At 67.8% G+C, this 22,827-nt stretch overlaps 1 protein-coding gene across 1 annotated transcript in view; it reads left to right on the forward strand.

Moving 5' to 3' along the window:
- Positions 1–86: 86 nt before the first annotated feature.
- LAMB2 (laminin subunit beta 2) overlaps positions 87–22,827 on the forward strand; it is a 38,829-nt gene continuing 16,088 nt past the window's right edge. The window contains exons 1-21 of the mRNA XM_065552780.1: positions 87–550; positions 637–713; positions 2,469–2,638; positions 3,008–3,143; positions 4,044–4,117; positions 9,132–9,320; positions 10,399–10,462; positions 10,826–11,028; positions 11,354–11,474; positions 12,225–12,413; positions 12,548–12,727; positions 13,115–13,227; positions 13,908–13,987; positions 14,159–14,294; positions 15,043–15,198; positions 15,832–15,959; positions 16,129–16,249; positions 16,683–16,875; positions 17,978–18,121; positions 18,548–18,779; positions 20,289–20,452. Of these exons, the coding sequence (XP_065408852.1) occupies positions 102–550; positions 637–713; positions 2,469–2,638; positions 3,008–3,143; positions 4,044–4,117; positions 9,132–9,320; positions 10,399–10,462; positions 10,826–11,028; positions 11,354–11,474; positions 12,225–12,413; positions 12,548–12,727; positions 13,115–13,227; positions 13,908–13,987; positions 14,159–14,294; positions 15,043–15,198; positions 15,832–15,959; positions 16,129–16,249; positions 16,683–16,875; positions 17,978–18,121; positions 18,548–18,779; positions 20,289–20,452 (3,319 nt within the window). The 5' untranslated portion in view covers positions 87–101. The remainder of the gene's footprint in view (positions 551–636; positions 714–2,468; positions 2,639–3,007; positions 3,144–4,043; positions 4,118–9,131; positions 9,321–10,398; positions 10,463–10,825; positions 11,029–11,353; positions 11,475–12,224; positions 12,414–12,547; positions 12,728–13,114; positions 13,228–13,907; positions 13,988–14,158; positions 14,295–15,042; positions 15,199–15,831; positions 15,960–16,128; positions 16,250–16,682; positions 16,876–17,977; positions 18,122–18,547; positions 18,780–20,288; positions 20,453–22,827) is intronic.

Raw genomic sequence — 22,827 nt, forward strand, 5'->3', positions numbered from 1 at the left:
TCTGTGCCCAGCAGGTCCCCTGGGCTGCGCCTGCTGACCAGGGTCGCTGGAGCGATGTGTACGGGGCTGAGCCGGGGAACCAAACTGCAAACCCCGATAGGATGGAAACGCGCCAGGCCAGCGGTGCTGCACCCCCAGTTCCAGCACCTGGCCTGGGCTCCCCGGGCGGGGCCGGCGGCTGCTTGCAGGGGAACTGTCCCTGCCAGCGGCCCCTCTGCGCCCCCCGCCCGCCGGCCCGCTGCCCCGGGCAACCCGGGCACAGGGACACGCCGCTGCCGGGCCGCACGGGGCCCCTTGGCACGTGCCGGGACAGGCCCTTTCTGAAGCCCCGGGGCCGGGAACGGGCCGAGGGGGGGAGCAGCCGGGGGTCCCGTTTTCCCTTTGGCCCCCCTACGAGGCGCCGCCCCCGGGAGTCCCCGGCCGGCTCCTCCCCTGGCCGCGGCCCCGGATCCCAGCGGCGAATCCGCCCCGCACTTTCCCTCCGGCCGCTCGCCAACTTCGCCAACTTCGGGCCGGGCAGAGCGGGGCCGAGCCGAGCCGGGCCGGGCAGGTGAGCGGGGCCGGGTGGGCGCGTCCCCGGGGGAAGCGGGATCCGATCCGGCCCGGGCCGGCCCCGCTCACCGGCTTCTCCCGCAGGGTGAAGAGGAGCCTGCGGCGAAGGACGAGGGGACCCGAGGCTGCCCCGATGAGGCTGTGGGTCTGGCTGCTGGCGGGTGAGTCCCGGGGGGGGGGGGCGGGCACTGGGAGCCAAGGGGCCTTGAGTGATGCCCAGCCTGGCCCCGCCCCGCCCAGATGTGCAGCCTGGTCCCGCCCCGCCCCAGATGCGCTGTCTCCTGGGGGGTGGGGGTAGGAAAGCTGTAGGTTGGCTAGAGGGTGGGGGGGTTCCTGGAACATCTGGGGCAGGGCAGCTCCTCCCCTGGCCCCTGCCCCTCAGTTGCCCATCCCCCCATTCCCCCAGGTCCTGTGGGCCCCCGGTCCCGGCGGCCCCTGTGCAGATGACACATGCCCTCCCCCCTGTGCACCCGCATGGGGCACCGCCCAGACAGGGGGCAGTGGGGGCTGCGGTGGGGCTACCAGGTGGGGGTCGCGCCGGGTCATTCCCCGCTGGCACTCCTGGGGCTCGTGCTTCATCTTTGGCCCGTCCCCCCGGGGCCTGGCCCCATCCCCTCCAGGGAGCTGAGGGGCGGGGAGGAGCTGCAGGCCTTTGGCCCGTTCCCTGAGTCGGGACTCCTGGGTCCAATCCCAGCTGTGCCCTCTGCCTTGCCCCTCTGCCAGCTGAGCCTGGCACTGGCCACCACTCCCTTGTTACTCTGTGCCCAGTGCCAGCTGCCAGCCACCCCTCGCCCCCAGTTTGGCCCCTGAGTTCGATAAAGTATCAGAACCCTGCCGGGCTGGCTCTGTGCTGCCCCCTTGCCATGACCTGGGGGGAGGGGTGCATGCTGTGCCCGTGCTGGGGGGCGGTGGCGAGGCCACACCCCAGGGCAGCCGGTTCTCATCTGTCTTTGAAGCTCAGTGGTAGGGGATGGGGCGGGGGAGGGGGCTGGCCGGAGCTGGCTGGGTGCCCAGAACGCAGCCTGCCCTGGGGGTGGGGGGGCAGGGTGAGCAGCCCCCCAGCCGGAGGGCAGGGAGTGTGCTGGGGCCCGGAGGGCCAAGCTCCTCTGCAGCCCTCCCCATGAGCAGTAGCGTCGCAGGTTGGGGAGGAGGGAGCCCGGACTCCTGGGTTCCTGGCCCGGCAACCTCCTGTCCTGGTCCCTCTTCCTGGCTGGGCAGCCGGCACCCTGCTTGGGGCAGTGCGGTCGGGGCCCTGGGACCCCGGGACGCAGACTCAGGGCCTTGCTAGCCCCCACCCCCAAAGACCCCACCCCTGGCTGCCTGCCCGGCTGGGCGAGGGCCCGGCTATTTCTAGCTGGCAGCTGTTTCCGCCCCGGCCAGCGGAAGGGGCTCGGCCTGTTCCATTCCTGGCCCTGCCTGAGGGGCAGGGGCAGGTGGCCAAGGGGGGGCTCAGAGCAGCCAGGAGCCAGACCCTCGGCACAGCCCCCACCCCCGTCTGTGTGACCGCCCGCCCCGGCCCCGGCCCTGCTCTGCGCCAGGGAGCCCCAGTTCCTGGGTGATGGCAGAACAAAGAGAAGCAGCGCGGTCCCGGTGCCCATCAGTGCCTGTACCCCCACAGTGCCAGGGCAGCCCCCCTCCGCCCCATGCATACTCCCCACCAGGGCAGCCCCTGTCCCATGCTGGGGCACCGCCCTCCCCCCCGTCCCCAAGCAAAGGCAGCTGGGAGTCCTGGGCTCCCCAGGAAGGCGAAGCAGCATGGACCCACTGTCCTCCGTGGCTGGCAGGGAGGTGCCCCACTGCCCCAGGACAGGGCACGGACCCCCAGCTCCCTCGCCCGGGGTGGGGTGCAGACCCCGCACTTCCCTGCTGGGGCAACCAAGAGCTGCTCCCCTCTCAGCTCTGACCTCTCTCCACAGTGCTGGGGGGGGGCCTGTGCCAGTACCCCGAGCCCCCGCATGGCTGTTCCATGGGCAGCTGCCACCCAGTCACCGGGGACCTGCTTGTGGGCCGAGCGGAGCGGCTGAAAGCCTCCTCCACATGCGGGCTGCAGGGACCCCAGCCCTACTGCATCGTCAGCCACCTGCAGGTGGGGCGGGGGTGCTGTGGGGTGGGGGGCACTGCAGGGTGGGGGATGCTGGGGCAAGTAGTGGGGTGGGAGAGGCGGCAGGTGCCAGGCGGCAGGGGGCGCTGGGGCGGGGGGCCTAGGGCAGGCAGTGGGGTGGGGGAGGTGGCGGGTGCCAGGTGGCGGGGGGCGCTGGGGCAGGCAGTGGGGTGGGGGAGGTGGCGGGTGCCAGGCGGCGGGGGGCGCTGGGGCGGGGGCCTAGGGCAGGCATTGGGGAGGGGGAAGCGGCGCAGGGCACTGTGGGGTGGGGGGCACTGTGGGGCGGGAGGTACTGGGGCAGGCAGTGGGGCAGGTGCCAGGCGGTGGGGGGCACGCTAAGCGGCTCTGTTGCAGGAGGAGAAGAAGTGCTTTGTGTGTGACTCACGCCGGCCCTACTCCCCCCTGACCAACCCCGTCAGCCACCGCATCGAGAACGCCGTCCCCTCCTTCATCCCCCACCGCAGGAAGGCCTGGTGGCAGTCGGAGAACGGTGAGCCCCACCCTGCCCCCAGCCCCCCTGGCTCAGCCCCCCGGCTCAGCCCCACAGCCCTCCCGGCTCAGTCCCCCTGCCCCCAGCCCCGCCCCAGCCCCCCCCCCGGCTCAGCCACCCAACCCCATCCCCCAGGTCCCCCTGGCTCAGCCCCCCGGCCCCCCATCCCCATCCCCCAGCCCCACCCCGGCTCAGCCCCCCAGACCATCCCCCAGACCCCCCCCCCGGCTCAGCCCCCTGCCCCCCCAGCCCTGTCCCCCAGGCCACCCCACTCTGACTCAGCCCCGCCACTGGCTCAGTGCCCCCCCCCCTGCTTGGCTCAGCCCCTCTGCCCCTCAGCCCTGCCCCCAGGCCCTGCCCTGTCACCCGACGTGGCCCCCAGCTCCCTTGCAGAGAGCCCCATTTCCTAGACTGCCTGGCCCGTGTATGTGGGGCTGGGCTCTGCCCGCTCCCTCAGGAGCCCTGACCCGCTCTGCCCCCCTGGGCCAAGCCATCCCCATCCAGCCCCTCGCGGGGCTGGGCCATGGGGTCCCCCCACCGCAGAGACAGGCCAGGCTCCGACTCCATATGGCCCATGTTCCCCTAGCCAGGAGAGGGGCCGGCTGCCAGCATGGGGGCCATGGGGCCGGCTGCAGCGGCCGTGTGGGTCTGGGGGTCCCTGGGGCCCTGTCCTTCCCTTCCCTCCCACGCAGGGAAGTGCTGACTCACTGGCCGGACCCACTCTGGCCTGGCTCTTTGCCGCCGGGCCCCCTGCCAGGCGGAGGCGGCCAAGTCCTTGGCAGCGACCAGGATCCGAGGGGCCCTTGCCCCGGCCCCACAGCAGCCCCAGTGCCTGGGACAGATGCCCCCGAGGACACCCCGGGGCCCGACCCCACAGAGCTCACAGCCCCGTCTCTGCAGGCGTGGAGCACGTCACCATCCGCCTGGACCTGGAGGCCGAGTTCCACTTCACCCACCTCATCATGACCTTCAAGGTGGGTCCCTGTCTGGGGCGAGCCTGGGGCGTCCTGCGGGGCCAGGACACCCTCCTGCGGGCATGGGGCCCCTCGCCCAGACCCATCCTCCCCGGGACATGGGGGACATGCCATCCTCCTGGGAGCTCCCCGCCCTGTCCCTTCGCATGTCCCCATGCCCCACCTCGCCCTCGCCATGCTGGGGGCTCACTGCCCTCCCCTGACACCCCGCCTGCACCATGCTGGAGGCACACAACCTTCCCCCAACACCCTGTGGGCTCACCCCCTCCCCGACGCCCCGCCCGTGCCATGCTGGGGGCTCACTGCCCTCCCCTGACACCCTAGGAGCTCACCCCCCTCCCCTGACACCCCACCTGCGCCATGCTGGGGGCACACACCCCTCTCCCGACACCCTGTGGGCTCACCCCCTCCCCGACGCCCCGCCCGTGCCATGCTGGGGGCTCACTGCCCTCTCCCAACACCCTGGGGGCTCACCCCCCTCCCCTGACACCCCGCCCGCGCCATGCTGGGGGCACACACCCCTCTCCCGACACCCTGGGGGCTCACTCCCCTCCCCTGATACCCCGCCTGCGCCATGCTGGAGGCACACAACCCTCCCCCAACACCCTGGGGGCTCACCCCCCTCCCCTGACACCCCGCCCTCGCCATGCTGGGGGCTCACTGCCCTCCCCTGACACCCTGGGGGCTCACTTCCCTCGCCATGCTGGGGGCTCACTGCCCTCCCCTGACACCCTGGGGGCTCACTTGTGACGAACTGGGCCTGTTCTCACTGTGGTCTGTGGATGCTGACAGGGGAGTGTGCTGGGATAGTCTGCATTGGAGGATGGGATCGGCCCGGGGGCGCATTCCTGGGAGTGTAACATGAGAACCCAGGAAGGGGTTGAAGGCCAGGTGACTCCTTAGCCCGGGAAACTGAACAAAGGCTGTGGGAGGGGTCGCTGAAGGCAGTGTGCTGGAAGCCGGCTGGAGAGATGGCTGGGAGACAGAGATGGCTCTGACCCCCCCCCCGAAGGGGGGCGGGCTGGGATGCCCTGGGACCCCAAGCTGGACTTAACTGAGGGGGTCCTGTTGTCTGTGCCTGCAAGACCTGTCTTGGACTGTATTCCTGTCATCCAAATAAACCTTCTGCTTTACTGGCTGGCTGAGAGTCATGGTGAATCGCAGGAAGCCGGGGGTGCAGGGCCCTGAGTCCCCCAATACTCCGTGACAACTGGTGGCAGCGGTGGGATCTACTGCACCCCGTGGACGGTGCTTCCTGCAGTAAGTGACTGGGGAGCAGTAAAACGAAGGGGGATTGACGGGGACCAGGCACGCTGAAGAGTGGGAGAGAGACGGTTATTACCCCTGGGAGTGTGTGACCAGCGAGAAGGACTTTTGCAGTAACAGGGTCCCCCGGGGGGATCGCAGCGAGTGGTCCCAGGGGCGGAGGAGTCTGCAGCTTGACCCTGGCAGAGAGGCGGTGACCTTGAGAAGGGCTGGCACACTAGGGGTCCCCCTGGGAACTGTGGGGAGCTGTGAGCACACAGGCCGGTGAGTGGCCAGCAGGAAGATGTATGCCAAGCGGCTTAAGAGCGACCTGGTGGAGCTGTGCAAGCAGAGGCGGCTGCGCATTGGGAGGCTCACCAAAGAACAGCTCATTGCCCAGCTGGAGGCGGAAGATCGCGCGAATGAACTGATCCCTGTGTCTCAGGGAAGCAGCCTGGCAAATGCAGCGCAGGCACCAGTGTCTGTCCCAGCTGGGAGTGGTCAGCCCGCTGCTGAGGGCTTCCCGAGACCCCTCCTTCCTATGCCTAGGGGAAGGGTGGGGAGGAGCCCAGCAAATACCGAAGGCGCCGTGACCCCCCCGGCCAGCAGGGGGTCCCCCCGGCGAAGCCCGCCGGCCAGCAGAGGATCCTCCCGGCAACGTTCGGCATCCGGGGAGCGGAATTGGCTGGAATGGGAGAAAGAGCTAAAACTGAGGGAGCTGGAGGATCGTGAACAACAGAGACAGCATGAAGAGAGACAGCGTCAGCATGAACGGGAGGAGAAAGAGAGACAGCATCAGCGTGAAGAGAGACAGAGACAGCATGAACGGGAGGAGAATGAGAGACAGCGTCAGCATGACCTGGAACTGGCGAGATTGAAGGGCAGCGAACCCCCGGCTGCGGTGAGTGAGGGGGGACCCAGGACTGCACGGAGCTTTGATAAGTGCATCATGGCCCCATACAAGGAGGGGGAGGACATGGATGACTTCCTGGAGGCCTTTGAGACGGCCTGCGAGCTGCACCGGGTTGATCCCGCGGACAGACTCCGGGTCCTTACCCCCTTACTGGACCCCAAATCCGTGGCATTGTACCGCCAACTGGGAGAGGCAGAGAAAGGGGACTACGAACTATTCAAAAAGGCCCTGCTACGAGAGTTTGGGCTGACTCCTGAGATGTACCGGGAAAGGTTCCGGAGTCAGGATAAAACCCCTGAGATCTCATATCTGCAACTAGCCGCCCGCATGGAAAGATACGCCAGCAAGTGGGCTGGTGGGGCCCAGACGAAGGAGGACCTGATTAAACTGCTGGTACTGGAGCAACTGTATGAGCGGTGCCCATCCGACCTGAGGCTGTGGTTGGTGGACAGAAAGCCAGAGAACCCGCGACACGCCGGGCAGCTGGCTGATGAGTTTGTAAAGAGCCGGTCAGGGGGTGGCAGGGAGGAGCCCCAAAGGAACAGGCCCGCCGCGATGCAGAGAGAGAGTCACCCTGGGACCTCCCAAAGGGGGAATATTGGGAATCCCCTCCCCCGGGAAATGCCCAGCATCAGGGACAACCGACCGGCTCGAGGGGACCCACGGGACCTGAGCTGCTATTACTGCGGCCGAAGAGGCCACGTTCGGGCCCAGTGCCCCAAGCTCAAGGACAGACTGAGCAGACCGAACCCGCACCGGGTTAACTTGGTAGAGGCCCAGACGGACGAGGGGCAGGCTTCTCACGCAAGAGGGGCTGGCAGCTTATCAACTGCTCAAGAAAGAGAAGGGCCCCAGGCCAGCTTCTCTGGGGGGCCAGATGCTCCGGATTCAAAGTTCTCCGTTTACAGGGTTGGCGCGGGGCTGTCCCTGCGGAGCGAGTGCCTTGTTCCCCTGGAGGTGGATGGGAAGAAAGTTTATGGATACTGGGACACGGGCGCAGAGGTGACACTGGCCCGGCCCGAGGTGGTGGCCCCAGATCGGGTGGTGCCCAACACCTTCCTGACCCTGACCGGGGTGGGCGGGACCCCATTCAAGGTTCCCGTAGCGAGGGTACACCTGAAATGGGGGGCCAAGGAGGGCCCCAAGGACGTGGGAGTGCACCACCATTTGCCCACTGAGGTGTTGATGGGGGGGGACCTAGAGGACTGGCCAAGCAGCCCCCAGACCGCCTTAGTTGTGACCCGCAGTCAGAGCCGGCGAGGGGCACTGCGCCCTGGCCTTGAGGGGGGTGCCTTGCCTGAGGCGCAGGACCCTAACCTGGTGGGGAGGGAACGCCCAGGGACACGGCTCAGGGAGGCTGCAGCTTCGGACCCAGCGGGCGAGAAAGAGCAGGTGGCCATCCCTGTCCCAGCTGCTGAGTTCCAGGCCGAGTTACAGAGAGATCCCTCCTTGCGGAAGATAAGGGACCTGGCCGACCTCAATGCGGTACAGACCATGGGACGAGGTGGCCGGAAAAGGTTCCTGTGGGAGAAGGGGTTCCTGTACCGAGAATGGGCTCCCCCAGGGAAAATGGAGTCAGGGGGGATCAGGAGGCAGCTGGTGGTACCCCAGAAGTATCGCCGCCAGCTGCTGTACCAGGCCCATGACATTCCCCTCTCAGGGCACCAGGGAACCTGGCGTACCCAGCAGAGGCTGCTACGGAGCTTTTACTGGCCTGGGGTCTTTGTTACTGTCCGACAGTACTGCGGATCCTGTGACCCCTGTCAGAGGGGGAGGAAGGCCTGGGACAAGGGGAAAACAGCTTTAGGACCCTTGCCCAGCATAGAGGAGCCTTTCCGGAGGGTGGCCAAGGTAAAAAGGGCAGCTCTGAACCAAGAGAGCCCAAAGCACAGACCTCCAGACTGGAGCGCTGGGAGAAGACCACAGCCCAGTTGGAGCCCCAGAGGTATGGGGGTGGGAAAAGGGCACAGGCCGCATAAACCTTCCCACATGCGAACTGCGAGTGCCATCAAGCACCCCAACCTAAGGGGGGGCGTGAAACTGGAGGGGCTTGGTGTAATTCTCACCAAGGAATGAGAGGGATGCGGGGGCATCCATGGGAACGGGGGTAGGTTCGAACTTCCCCGGGTCACTGGCTACAGTGACCCTGCTCAGTTCGGTCTCGAAGGGGGGAGAGATGTGACGAACTGGGCCTGTTCTCACTGTGGTCTGTGGATGCTGACAGGGGAGTGTGCTGGGATAGTCTGCATTGGAGGATGGGATCGGCCCGGGGGCGCATTCCTGGGAGTGTAACATGAGAACCCAGGAAGGGGTTGAAGGCCAGGTGACTCCTTAGCCCGGGAAACTGAACAAAGGCTGTGGGAGGGGTCGCTGAAGGCAGTGTGCTGGAAGCCGGCTGGAGAGATGGCTGGGAGACAGAGATGGCTCTGACCCCCCCCCCGAAGGGGGGCGGGCTGGGATGCCCTGGGACCCCAAGCTGGACTTAACTGAGGGGGTCCTGTTGTCTGTGCCTGCAAGACCTGTCTTGGACTGTATTCCTGTCATCCAAATAAACCTTCTGCTTTACTGGCTGGCTGAGAGTCATGGTGAATCGCAGGAAGCCGGGGGTGCAGGGCCCTGAGTCCCCCAATACTCCGTGACATCACTTCCCTCCCCTGACACCCCGCCTGCGCCATGCTGGAGGCACACAACCCTCCCCCAACACCCTGGGGGCTCACCCCCCTCCCCTGACACCCCGCCCGTGCCATGCTGGGGGCACACACCCCTCTCCCGACACCCTGTGGGCTCACCCCCTCCCCGACGCCCCGCCAGTGCCATGCTGCAGGGCACCCAGCTCCCCCATGTCTCTCCCACTAGACCTTCCGCCCGGCGGCCATGCTGGTCGAGCGCTCGGCGGATTTCGGCCGCACCTGGCAGGTTTATCGCTACTTCGCCTATGACTGCGCCTCGGCCTTCCCCAGCGCTGCCCCCGCGCCCCTGCGCAGGGTGGACGATGTCATCTGCGAGTCCCGCTACTCGGACATCGAGCCATCCAGCGAGGGGGAGGTGAGTGGGGGGCCTTGGACGTGGCCCCGCCTGGCCATGGCCCGTGTCCGGGGGTTGGGCGAATGCTGCGCTGACCGCGAGCCTTTGAGATCCTGCGCGGGGCGTGGACGTTTCCCCGAGAGTGACTGGGCAGAGGCACTGGGGGTCAGTCCTGCTGAGCTCTCGCATGGGAACGAGAAGAGGAGGGGCGGGAAATCAGTGAGTCCCAATCAGGGGTGGGAAATGGGGCTGGACTGTTCCCCCAGCTCTCCTCTGGGGTCCTCCAAGAGAGATGCTGGGGGAAAACCTGGCTCCTGGAGTCAGCTTCATCCCCTCCATGTCCTGGGATCCCAGCTTCGCCGTAACGTCACTGGGCCTTCGCCGTCCCGGTCCCGAGGGCCGACCCGATCCCAATCCCAGTCCCAGTCCCGAGGGCCGTCCTGACCAGACAAAGGAGGAAGCCAGAGGACGTCACCTCCACCGGCTCCAGCTCGATCCCAAACAACAAGGGGAAAGGAAACCTGGCCCCACCCGCCCACCCTATGTGTTTTTCTTCACCCACCTTCTGTGTAACCAGAGGCTCCCTGGGGGCCCGGGGAGAGGCGGGTGGAAGCCGGGCTCGGAGCGCCTGGCGCTGGGCCGTTTGAGGCTGCGCTCGGCTGCTCGGCCGGCTGGGCCTGTTTCCCCGCTGGCCCGGGAAGTCAGTAGCCGAACCAAAAGCTGCATTTTCTCCTTGCCAGCCCGGTCTCCCCATCCCCTCCTGGGCGCTTTGGGGGACGGCTCAGCCCCAACCACGTCCCTTCTCCCAGGGGGAGACGCTCAAACCTGGGAGCTTTTCCTTCCAAACCTCCCAGCTAATGGGCGAGGGGCCATGCTGGGCTGGGCCTGCTCCCCCGGGGTGCGTCTGGTCCGGGGCCCAAGCCAAGCCAGGGGCTGGGCCAGCCCGTTCCTGGTGTGCCGCTGGCAACGCCGGGCAGCACCCTCGGGCCCCGTGGGGCCCGTGAAATGAGCACGACAGGCCTGCGCCCCACCCCCGCCGAGGGCCCCTGGACTGTCCCGCGGCCGGCACTGGGACTGAGGGGCCTTTCTCGTGTTTCAGGTCATCTACCGAGTCCTGGACCCAGCCATCCCCATCCGAGACCCCTACAGCCCGGCCATCCAGGGTGAGTCCAGCTCACGTCACGGGTCTGCCCCAGCGGGACGACGCTGGGAGATCCCGGCCCAGATCTCAGAGCACCACGGGCCTGGCCTGGGGGGGGCGGAGGGGTTCCTGGGAGGTTCCCGGGGAGGTACAAGGGGTCCTGGGGTGGGGTGGGGGGATCCTGGGAGTGCGGGAGGTCCTGGGGAGGGGCAGACGGATCCAGCCCCTGGACCTGTGCTGCTCTGCTCTGTTCGGGGTAATTGCGGCTGCTGCTGCTTTGCGCCCTGGGCTCCTGGGGTCCCTCCCCACACCGGGCTTCCCTGGCCGCCCCCTAGGAGATGGGCTGGGTCCCCCCCACCCGGCAGTGCGTGATGTCTGCCCCCAGATCTGCTGCGCGTCACCAACCTGCGGGTGAACCTGACCCGGCTGCACACGCTGGGCGACAACCTGCTGGACTCGCGGCGGGAGATCCAGGAGAAGTATTACTACGCCCTCTACGAGCTGGTGCTGCGCGGGAGCTGCTTCTGCTACGGCCACGCCTCCGAGTGCGCGCCCGCCCCCGGCGCCCGGGCCAACGTGGAGGGCATGGTAGGGGCTGCGCTGCCCATCCTCGCGACCTTCCCCCACGCTGGGAACGCCCCGATCCGAGCCCCTTGCTGACGGGCGTGGGCTGGCTTGGCCCGTGGTGGCAGTGGGTCTCGGTCCCCTTCGCAGCTGGCAGGGCGTGCCCCGGCGCGGTGTGGCCCCCTGTGTGCAGAGCGGAGTGTGAGAACTGAACGGGGCTGGAGGCCATGCTCCCCTGGGAGTGTGGCTGGGGCAGCAGGGACAGCGCTGCGTGCTCTGGGCCCGGGCTGGGCGGAGCTTGGGGCTAGCAGGGCCGTGGCACGGCTCTCACGCCCCGCCCCCTCGGCAGGTGCATGGCAGGTGTGCCTGCAAACACAACACGCAGGGCCTGAACTGCGAGAAGTGCGACAGCTTCTACAATGACCTACCCTGGCGCCCGGCCGAGGGGCGCAGCACCAATGCCTGCAAGAGTGAGTGCCGGGGGGGGCGGGGGGGCTGGGCTGGGGGCTGGACAGTGTGGCTGGGGGCAGCGTGGCAGGGCTGGGGGCAGGGCTAGGGGCTGGATGCCAGGAGGCATGGTTGAGGGCTGGGGGCCGGGCGGCATGGTTGGGGGCTGGGCTTGTGGGGGCATGGCCGGGGGCTGGACAGTGTGGCTGGGGCCAGGTGGCAGGGCTGGGGGCTGGGCCAGGGGATGGGCAGCATGGCCGGGGGCCAGGCGGTGTGGCTGGGGGATGGGCAGCATGGCCGGGGGATGGGAGGCGTGGCTGGGCACCAGGCGGCGTGGCTGGGGGCGGGAGGCGTGGCCGGGGGATGGGAGGCGTGGCTGGGGTCTGGACAGTGTGGTTGGGGGCCAGGCTGGGGGCTGGGCGGCGTGGCCGGGGGCCGGGCGGCGTGGCCAGGGGATGGGCGGCATGGCCGGGCACCAGGCGGCATGGCTGGGGTCTGGACAGCGTGGTTGGGGGCCAGGCTGGGGGCTGGGCGGCGTGGCCGGGGGCTGGGCGGCGTGGCCGGGGTCTGGACGGCGTGGCTGGGGTCTGGATGGCGTGGCTGGGGTCTGGATGGCGTGGCTGGGGTCTGGATGGCGTGGCTGGGGGCCAGACGGCATGGCTGGGGTCTGGACGGCATGGCTGGGGTCTGGACGGCATGGCTGGGGTCTGGACGGCGTGGCTGGGGGCCGGACGGCGTGGCTGGGGTTACCGGACGGCACCGGTGTCTCGTAGGGTGTAACTGTAACCAGCACTCGCGCCGGTGCCACTTCGACATGGCCGTGTACCTGGCCACGGGCAACACCAGCGGGGGCGTCTGTGACGACTGTCAGCACAACACCATGGGCCGCAGCTGCCAGCTCTGCAAACCCTTCTACTACAGGGACCCCAGCCGGGACCTGCGGGACCCCGGGGCCTGCCGAGGTGAGGGGCCCCGGGGCCGTGGGTGGAGAACTGAGTCCTGTCTCGGGTAGGGGGGCAGGGAGGCCTTTCCCGTGGGGGAGGGCAGGGCCTGGGGTGCTGGGCCCGTCTGACTCTGTCCGTTTGGGGTTCCGCAGCCTGTGACTGTGACCCAGTTGGCGCCCTGGACGGTGGGATCTGCGATGCCCACGACGACCCGGCGCTGGGGCTCCTGGCCGGGCAGTGCCGCTGCAAGGAGCACACGCGGGGCCCACGCTGCGACCAGTGCCAGCCGGGGTTCTTCGGGCTCAGCGGGGACAACCCCCAGGGCTGCCAGCGTGGGTATCTCCGGGCACATGGCCAGCTGCCATTCCTGCCTCTGCCAACAGGGGGCGCTCGGGGGAGCTGGGTGGGGGGAGGCCTCTGGGGGGAGCTCCCAGCAGGGGTCTGGGGGGCAGGACATGGGGCTGGCTGGGGGGCCGAGCTCCCAGCAGGGGGCGCTGTGGGGGTGGGGCAGGGCGCTGGCTGGGGGGGCTCCCAGCAGGGGGCACTGGGGGGGCAGGACAGGGGGCTGGCTGGGGGGGCTCCCAGCAGGGGGCACTGGGGGGACAGGGCAGGTCGCTGGCTGGGGGGGCTCGCATCAGGGGGTGCTGTGGGGGCAGGGGGGGTGAGGGCTGTGGGGTGGTGCTGCCCAGTGCCACCCTCTCACCCGCTCTCCATGTCAGGCTGCCAGTGCCACCCCCAGGGGACAGTGTCGGATGGGACCCAGTGCGACCCCGTCAGCGGCAACTGCTTCTGCAAGCGCTTGGTGACCGGCCGAAGCTGTGACCAGTGCCTGGTGAGTGCCGGCCTTACGGGCAACGCCGCTCCACGGCTGCTGCCTCAGCTCCCAAGGGTGTGTCACAGGCCGGGGGTGCCTGAGGGCTGCCCCACTGGACCCCCTTCCTGGGGCTTATACACCCTTAACCCACCCCCTAAACACTTGAGTAACAGATAGGGGAAACTGAGGCACACCCACAGTATTCCGTCACACCAGGGGGCAGGGCCTAGGCTGACTGGGTGGGGTCAGGTGGGTCGGGTTGGGCGGGGCCTGGTGGGTTGGGCTGGGCCGAGCCGGGGTTAGGTGGGTCGGGCCGGGCTGAGTAGGGGTCGGCCTGGGCGGGGCCTGGTGGGTGGGGTGGGGCCGGGCTGGGGTTGGGCAGGTCAGGCTGGGCGGGGCTTGGCCAGTGGGGTGGGGCCGGGCAGGGGTCAGGCTGGGTAGGGCCTGGTGGGTGGGGCGGGGCCGGGCAGGGGTCAGGCTGGGCGGGGTCTGACGGGTTGGGCGGGTCAGGTGGGCGGGGCCGGGCAGGGGTCAGGCTGGGTGGGGCCTGGTGGGTGGGGCGGGGCCGGGCAGGGGTCAGGCTGGGTGGGGCCTGGCGGGTGGGGCGGGGCCGGGCAGGAGTCGGGTGGGGCCCAGCTGAGTAGGGGTCAGGCGGGTGGGTCGGGCGGACCGGTCACTAACGCAGTCTCTGTCCCCAGCCCGAGCACTGGGCTCTCAGCCACGACCTGCTCGGCTGCCGCTCGTGTGACTGCGACGTGGGAGGTGCCCACAACAACCAGTGAGTGGGTGCTGGGCCTGGGGCCCACGGCCTCACCCCGGGCATGAACCCGTGGGGCTGGGGAGCTGCTCACGGGCGGGGCAGGGCCGGGCTGGGGGGCGGTGGGGGTCACACCCTCATCTGTGGGCAGCGGGGCTCGGCGCTCCCGCTCTGACGCCGCTCTGCTGCCAGGTGCGCCGCCGAGACGGGGCAGTGCCACTGCCGCAGCCACATGGTGGGCCGGACCTGCAGCCAGGTGGAGCCCGGCTTCTACCTCTCCCGCCTGGACCACTGCACCTACGAGGCGGAGGAGGCCCGGCTGCGCCAGGTGAGGGGGCGAGCCCCGGCCTTCTGCCGCCAGCGCACGGGGTGGGGCTGGGCCTGTGTTGCGGATTGTGGGGGAGTTAGGGCCCTGCACCCCTCTTCCCGAGATTCACTGCGACTCTCAACCAGCCAGTAAAGCAGAAGGTTTATTTAAGGACAGGAACACAGTCTCAAGCAGAGCGTGTCGGTACGACCAGACCCCCTCAATTAGGTCCCTCTGGGAGGTTCAGGGAGCTTAGACCCCAGCTTGGGGTTCCCTGCGTTGCACCACCCAGCCCCAACCGAAACTAACTCCAAACTCCTCCCGCTGCTCCTCTCCTTTGTTCAGTCTCCCGGGCAGAAGGTGTTAATTCTCCCCACCCCCGTTCCTGGCTCAGGTTACAGCTCAGGTAGCTTCCTTCAAGGGAAGTCCCACATCCCCACTGCAACCCCCCTGCAACATTCCCAGGTCAAATCTGCCCTGCTCCCTGCTCCGTCACAGCCTGCCCGGGGAGGGCCCCCTGGGGAAACCTGGGCTGGGGGTGGGGGCGAGCCCCCAGCAGCACCCGCAACATCTGGGCCAGGGATCCAGAGCCCTGGGAGCCGTGGGACTGGGACCCCGGCTGCCTCTGAGCCCAGCTCCCAGGCCGGCCTGGGGCCCAGCCCTGCCCCCGGCTGTGCCCGCTCAGCAGCCCTTGGGGAGAGCGGGGCCAGGCGGGGCCCCCTGGAGACTGGCGAGAGGAGGGGCCTTTCCTGACGGCTCCTTCGCGTAGGGTGTGGTGGTGGAGCGGGCGCAGCCCACGGACCGGCCAGCCACGTGGACGGGGGCAGGGTTTGCCCACGTGCCAGAGGGCGGAGCCGTGGAGTTCCTGATCAGCGACGTGCCCGCCTCCATGGAGTATGATGTGGTGATCCGCTACGAGCCCCAGGTTAGCCCCGGGCCAGCGCCCCCCAGCTCCCGCCTGCGGCCCCGGGCCACTGCTCCCGCCTGCGGCCCCGGGCCACTGCTCCCGCCTGCGGCCCCGGGCCACTGCTCCCGCCTGCGGCCCCGGGCCACTGCTCCCGCCTGCGGCCCCGGGCCACTGCTCCCGCCTGCGGCCCCGGGCCACTGCTCCCGCCTGCGGCCCCGGGCCACTGCTCCCGCCTGCGGCCCCGGGCCACTGCTCCCGCCTGCGGCCCCGGGCCACTGCTCCCCCCACCCTCGGGCTCCCGCCTGCGGCCCCGGGCCACTGCCCCCTCCCTCTCGGGCTCCCGCCTGCGGCCCCGGGCCACTGCCCCCCCGCCCTCGGGCTCCCGCCTGCGGCCCCGGGCCACTGCCCCCTCCCTCTCGGGCTCTCGCCTGCGGCCCCGGGCCACTCCCCCCCCCCCCCTGCCGCTTGGGCTCCCGCCTGCGGCCCCGGGCCACTGCCCCCCCCTCAGGCTCCTGCCCTGGGCCACTGCCCCCCCGCCACCTGTGGGTTCCTGCCTGCAGCCCTGGCCCAGCCCTGCCTCCCCCCGGCTCCTCCCTCCGGCCCGAGGCCCATACCCCCTGCCCGCTCTGACTGGCCTCTCCCGGCTCTCAGCTCCCGGAGCCGTGGGAGGAGGTGAAGCTGTGGGTGCTGCGCCCCGGGCCCATCCCCACCGGCAGCCCCTGTGGGAACACCATCCCTGCTGACGACCGGCTGGCCACGGCGCTGCCGCCCAGGGCCAGGTGAGCGGGTGGGCGGGGTGCCCGGGGGAGGAGGGGGTGGGGTTGGGGTTGTCCCTGGTGCTGGGGCCAGGCACGGGGGAGGAATTAGCCTGGGGGGTGCTGGAGTGGGGGGTGCCCCCATCCCGGGGCTATGCTGAGGCCAGCTGAGCCGTGGCTCCCATTCCCGCAGGTACGTGCTCCTGCCCCAGCCCGTCTGCCTGGAGCGCGGCGTCCGCTACACCCTGCGCCTGGAGCTCACCCGCTACACATCCCGCCAGGCGGTGCCCGGTGCCAGCGTCCTGCTCGACTCGGTGAGCCCGCGGAGCTGGGGGGGGGCCAGGCTGGATGGGGCCACAGCGGCTGTGGGTGATGGGGAGGGTGCGGGGCTGCGCTGGAGGGAGGGGAAATGGCCCACACCAGGCCCGGCTGTGTGCCGGTAGGACAGGGCCGTGCAGGGGAGCGGGGGACAGGGCCGTGCCAGGCCTGGCTGTGTGCCGGTAGGACAGGGCCGTGCAGGGGAGCGGGGGACAGGGCCGTGCCGGTAGGACAGGGCCGTGCATGGGGGCGGGGGACAGGGCCGTGCCAGGCCTGGCTGTGTGCCGGTAGGACAGGGCCGTGCAGGGGGGCGGGGGACAGGGCCGTGCCAGGCCTGGCTGTGTGCCGGTAGGACAGGGCCGCGCCGAGGGAGGGCCAGGCCAGGCCCGGCTGTGTGCCCCAGCGCTGGCTGACCTCTCTTCCCTCCAGCTGGTGCTGGTGCCGCGCTATTCCTCCATGGAGATGTTCATCGCGGGCGACGCAGGCGCCATGGCGCGCAGGGAGGCCTTCGAGCGGTACCGCTGTGATCAGCACGCCTGGGCTGTGGGCAAGGCGCCCACCAGTGACGTGTGCACCAGCCTGCTCACCAGCATGTCAGCCATCATCCACGGGGGGGCGCTGCGTGAGTGCCCCGTCTGCCATGCGCTCCCCGGGCAGCGCCAGCCAGTCCCAGGATGGGAAAGATGCTTGCTGTCTGCTGCCCTGGTTCTAGGGTGGGGGGTGGGGTTTTCAGGTGGTCTATATCGAGGGGGGTCCCCAGTTCCAGACACTGTATTCTGGAGGGTCCCCGGTTACGGGCAATGTATTCTGGGGGGGTCTCCGGGTCTGGGTGGTTGTCACGGAGTCCCCGGGCGATGCTGGAGCTGCTCCCTACGAAGCCGGGCAGGGCTCTGGTGAAGTCTCTCTCGGAGCAGACTGTCCCCAGGGCAAGAAGCTCACATGGCTTCACCTTCCTGGGTCTGACCCTAGAGCACCCAGCCTCCCCTGCCCCACCGTGCGCTTCCCACAGCGAGTCCGCCCAGGCGGGGTCCTGGGGAAGCCAGAGGGTCCTGCCCCCCAACTCCGCAGTCAGACGTGACTCTCAACCAGCCAGTAACACAGAGGTTTATTAGATGACAGGAACATGGTCTAAAACAGAGCTTGTAGGTACAGAGAACGGGACCCCTCAGCCGGGTCCATTTTGGGGGCAGTGAGCCAGACACCCCCGTCTGCCCTCACTCCCCATCCCCAGCCAGCTCCAAACTGAAAACTCTCCAGCCCTTCTGCCTCTGGGCTTTTTTCCTTTCCCAGGCCAGGTCATCACCTGATCTCTTTGTTCTCCAGCACCTTCACTTGGCACCTTTGCAGGGGCGGGGCCCAGGCCATTAGTTGCCAGGAGACAGAGTTGCCGGCCGTTCTCTGTCCACACAGTATCACAGGGGACCTCTAGGGCTCTGCAACAATCACACACCCTGATCCCCCCACCTAGATACTTAAGAAAGGCACAGGGGAAACTGAGGCACCCACACAGTAGTCAGAGAAAACATTATGAACATTCCCACTTTCTCACACTGGTGTATTCTGGGGGGTCCCCAGTTCCAGGCAGTGTATTCTGGGGGGGTCCCCGGTTCCAGGCGGAGTATTCCAGGGAGGGGGGTGTGCCCGGTGCCTGGGCTGGGATGCCTGTGCAGAAGCTGCCCCCGTCCCTCTGCCCATGGGTCACGCGCTCGTCTGTCTGCCCCCAGCCTGTCTGTGCGACCCCCAGGGCTCGCTGAGCGCTGAGTGCGAGCCCAACGGGGGGCAGTGCCAGTGCAAGGCCAGCGTGACGGGGCGTCGCTGCCACCACTGCTCCCCGGGCACCTTTGGCTTTGGGCCCAGCGGATGCCGAGGTGAGTGACGCCTGCCCCTCCCCCAACAAGGGCGCCCCACCCCCGCCCTGCCCGCCCCTCCCCTGATGAGGGTTCCCCCCCCCCCTCGCCCTGACCACCCCTCCCCAGCCCAGGGCTCCCCACCCTCACCCTGTCCACCCCTCCCCCAATGGGGGCGCCTCGCCATGACCACCCCTCCCCTGACAAGGGCTCCCTGCCTCTCCCCCAACAGGCTTCCCCAGAGGACAGGTCCTAGGCCTTCCCCTCACACCTGTTTGGGGGACTCTGTTCTGGGGTGAGGGTCCCCGGTTCCCAGGAGATGGATTCTGCACTGGGGGCATCTCTCCCACCTGCCCTGTACCCCAGTGAGTGCCCTGGGGCTCTGGCCAGGCTGGGTGGGCAGTGCCCGGGCAGTGCCCAGCCCCTCTCATGGCCTCTCCCTTGCAGCCTGCCAGTGCAACAGTGACGGGGCCCTGAGCAGCTTCTGCGACAGCTTCAGTGGGCAGTGCCCCTGCCGGCCGGGCGCCTTTGGGCCCCGCTGCGACCGCTGCCAGCCTGGCTCCTGGGGCTTCCCCCACTGCCAGCCCTGCCAGTGCAATGGGCACTCGGAGGAGTGCGACCCACGGACCGGCAGCTGCCTGCACTGCCGCGACCACACGGATGGCGACAGATGCCAGAGGTGACGGGCCGCGGTGCCAGGGGCTCTCCTGGGGCAGGGGCCACAGTGCTGGCCAGGTTCTCCCAGGATGGGGGCTGTGGTGCCAGACGGGTTCTCCTGGGGCAGGGGCTACGGTACCAGGGAGAACATCAGTTCCCCCCCCAATGGGTGGCAGTGCCAAGGGGCTGGTGTCAGGAAGTATGGGGGAGTCAGGGCCCTGCACCCCCACCTCCTGCGATTCACCGGGACTCTCAGCCAGCCGGTAACACAGAAGGTTTATTAGACAACAGGAACACAGTCCAAAACAGAGCTTTTAGGTACAGAGAACAGGACCCCTCAGTCCGGTCCATCTTGGGGGACTGGGAGCCTAGACCCCGGCCCTGGGTCTCCCTCCATTTCCCAGCCAGCTCCAAACTGAAACCCCCTCCAGCCACGCCATCCGGCTCCTCCTCCAGCCTTTGTCCAGTTTCCTGGGTAGAAGGTGTCACCTGCCCCAGCCCCCTACCTGGGTTCACACGTTACGTGCTCAGGTATCGTCCCTAGGGTTACCATATGTCCGGTTTTTCCCGGACGTGTCCGGCTTTTTGGTAATCAAACCCCCGTCCGGGGGGAATTGCCAAAAAGCCGAACATGTCCGGGAAAAATACCGGCCGGGCACTTCCCCTCCCCGGCTCCAGCTGCTCTGCTCCGGCGGCGCAGGGTCCAGAGGCATGGGGGCTGCCCAAAGCCGGTAGCGCTCGGGCAGCCCGGCTCTTAAACAGAGCCAAAGAGTCAGGGGAGGAGCAGAGCCTCCGGCCGCGGCGGCTCTGCTCCTCCCCGACTCTTCGGCTCTGCTTAAGAGCCGAGCGCTACGGGCTTCGGGCAGCCACCGGAGCCCGGGAGGGGAAGTGCCCGGCTGGGGGCGCAGGGTCTGGAGGCAAGGGGCTGCCCGAAGCCCAAGCGCTACCAGCTTCACGGTTTGCCGGGCAGCCTCCAGACCCTGCACCCCCGGCTGGGCGCTTCCCCTCCCGGGCTCCAGCTGTGCTGGGGAAGCGCCGGCCGGGGGCGCAGGGTCTGGGGGCTGCCCGGCAAACTGTGAAGCCGGTAGCGCTTGGGCAGCCCTTTCCGCGTGGCTGGGAGGGAGGAGGGGGAGTTAGGACGGGGACTTTGGGGAAGGGTTGGGGCGGGGCCAGGGCCCGTGGAGTGTCCTCTTTTTTTTATTTTTTAAATATGGTAACCCTAATCGTCCCTCACGGAGTGTCTCCCACCCCCATGCAGCCAGTCCCAGTAAAACTCCCCTGCGACATGGGTCAATCTGCCCCGCGCCCTGCTGTGGCACAGCTGGGCACAGAGTTACACGGACGGTTCATACCCCGGCTGGTGCTGGCTCCGTGGGGCCAGGGCTCTGACTTGTTGAGCGGCAGGAAGGGAGGGTGGGGCAAAGCCACACGGGCCCCCCTCGGGGAAGGGGTGCAGTCGGGTGTTCCCAGGGCTGTGGGGCCTGGTGCTCTTGTCTGGGCTGCCCCCGGGATCTCACTGCCTCCCCCACAGATGTGCAGCTGGCCACTACGGGAACCCCACACTGGCCTCGGGGGAGCGCTGCCGGCCCTGCCCCTGCCCCGACGGGCCCGGCAGCGCCCGCCACTTCGCCGCCTCCTGCCGCCAGGACAGCCGCTCCCGCCAGGTGATCTGCAACTGCAACCCCGGCTACACAGGTGAGTGCCCCCCGCTGGCCTCAGGCACCCGCCGGCAGCACCGCTCTGGGGTCTGGAGTGCCAGCCTCTCCCTGCCCGGAGCTGGGCCAAGCCGCTCCCCAACCCCCGTCTGCCCGGCTCCTCAACCCTGGGGCCCCCTGTCTGCCCAGCTCCTCGGCCCTGGGGCCCCCTGTCTGCCCAGCTCCTCGGCCCTGGGGCCCCCTGTCTGCCCGGTTCCTTGGCCCTGGGGCCCCCTGTCTGCCCGGCTCCTCCGGCCCGGGCCCCCATCTGCCCGGCTCCTCTGCCCTGGGGCGGCACCAGTGGTGGGCGTGGCTGTGCCAACACCTGGCAATCTGCCCAGCTGCACTGCGGACCCCCAGGGCCGTGGGGCAGCTCAGCCCCCTGCAGGGAGGTGCCGGGCTGGGGGCACAAGGGGCATAGCCCTGCACAGCCTTTGTCCTCCTGGGCCTACAGCTCAATGCTGCTCTCCCGGCCCTCCCCCGCTTCCTGGCTGTACCCCCTTCCTTCCCCTCCCCCGCTTCCTGGCTGTACCCCCTTCCTTCCCCTCCCCTGCTTCCTGGCCGTACCCTCTTGTGACAATGCGGTTCTGGTGGAACCCAACTGAGAGTGCCAACTCAGGACAAATTGCTCAAACAGGGCAGTTACAGCCCAAGGCTGGGGTTTTTCCACCTCCAAGGCAAACCAAACCAGCCAGACTAGGAGGACTTCGGTCTCACCCCCTGGCTAACCGCAAGTCTCACAAGCAATCTCCTTAGACACCCCAGTTTCCCAGTATTACCACCAGTGCCACCCGTTATGGGGACAAATGGTTATGAAAACCAATACCCCAGTAAAAGAAAAAGGTTCTCCTGATCCCAAAGGACCAAGCCCCAGACCCAGGTCAATATACAAATCAGATCTTATCCACAAATCACGCTGTTGCCAATCCTTTAGAATCTAGAATCTAAAGGTTTATTCATAAAAGGAAAAAGATAGAGATGAGAGTTAGAATTGGTTAAATGGAATCAATTACATACAGTAATGGCAAAGTTCTTGGTTCAGGCTTGCAGCAGCGATGGAATAAACTGCAGGTTCAAATCAAGTCTCTGGAACATCCCCCGCTGGGATGGGTCCTCAGTCCTTTGTTCAAAGCTTCAGCTTGTAGCAAAGTCCCTCCAGAGGTAAGAAGCAGGATTGAAGACAAGATGGAGATGAGGCATCAGCCTTATATAGTCTTTTCCAAGTGTAAGAACACCTTTGTTCTTACCGTGGAAAATTACAGCAAAATGGAGTCTGGAGTCACATGGGCCAGTCCCTGCATACTTTGCTGAGTTACAAGGCGTATCTGCCTTCTCTCAATGGGTCCATTGTATAGCTGATGGTCCTTAATGGGCCATTGTCACGGAGTATTGGGGAACTCAGGGCCCTGCACCCCCGGCTTCCTGCGATTCACCATGACTCTCAGCCAGCCAGTAAAGCAGAAGGTTTATTTGGATGACAGGAACACAGTCCAAGACAGGTCTTGCAGGCACAGACAACAGGGCCCCCCTCAGTTAGGTCCAGCTTGGGGTCCCAGGGCATCCCAGCCCCCCCCTTTGGGGGGTCAGAGCCATCTCTGCCTCCCAGCCATCTCTCCAGCCTCCTTCCAGCCTGCTTCCAGCACTCTCCCTTCAGCGACCCCTCCCACAGCCTTTGTTCAGTTTCCCGGGCCCCGGAGTCATCTGACCTCCAACCCCCTCCTGGGTTCTCATGTTACACGCTCAGGTATGTTCCCTTGGGCCGGCTCCCATCCCCCGATGCAGACCATCCTAGTCACACTCCCCTGTCAGCATTCACACACCCCAGCAAGAACAGTCCCAGTTCGTCACATCTCTCCCCCCTTCGAGACCGAACTGAGCAGGGTCACTTTAGCCAGTGACCCGGGGAAGTTCGAACCTACCCCCGTTCCCATGGATGCCCCCGCATCCCTCCAGTTCCTTGGTGAGAATTACACCAGGCCCCTTCCGTTCCACGCCCCCCCTTAGGTCGGGGGTGCTTGATGGCACTCGCAGTTCGCATGTGGGAAGGTTTATGCGGCCTGTGCCCTTTTCCCACCCCCATACCTCTGGGGTTCCAACTGGGCTGTGGTCTTCTCCCAGCGCTCCAGTCTGGAGGTCTGTGCTTTGGGCTCTCTTGGTTTAGAGCCGCCCTTTTAACCTTGGCCACCCTCTGGAAAGGATCCTTTATGCTGGGCAAGGGTCCTAAAGCTCTTTTCCCCTTGTCCCAGGCCTTCCTCCCCCTCTGACAGGGGTCACAGGATCCGCAGTACTGTCGGACAGTAACAAAGACCCCAGGCCAGTAAAAGCTCCGTAGCAGCCTCTGCTGGGTACGCCAGGTTCCCTGGTGCCCTGAGAGGG

This window comes from Chrysemys picta, chromosome 7, assembly GCF_011386835.1.
Source record: "Chrysemys picta bellii isolate R12L10 chromosome 7, ASM1138683v2, whole genome shotgun sequence".
NCBI classification, from domain to species: domain Eukaryota; kingdom Metazoa; phylum Chordata; order Testudines; family Emydidae; genus Chrysemys; species Chrysemys picta.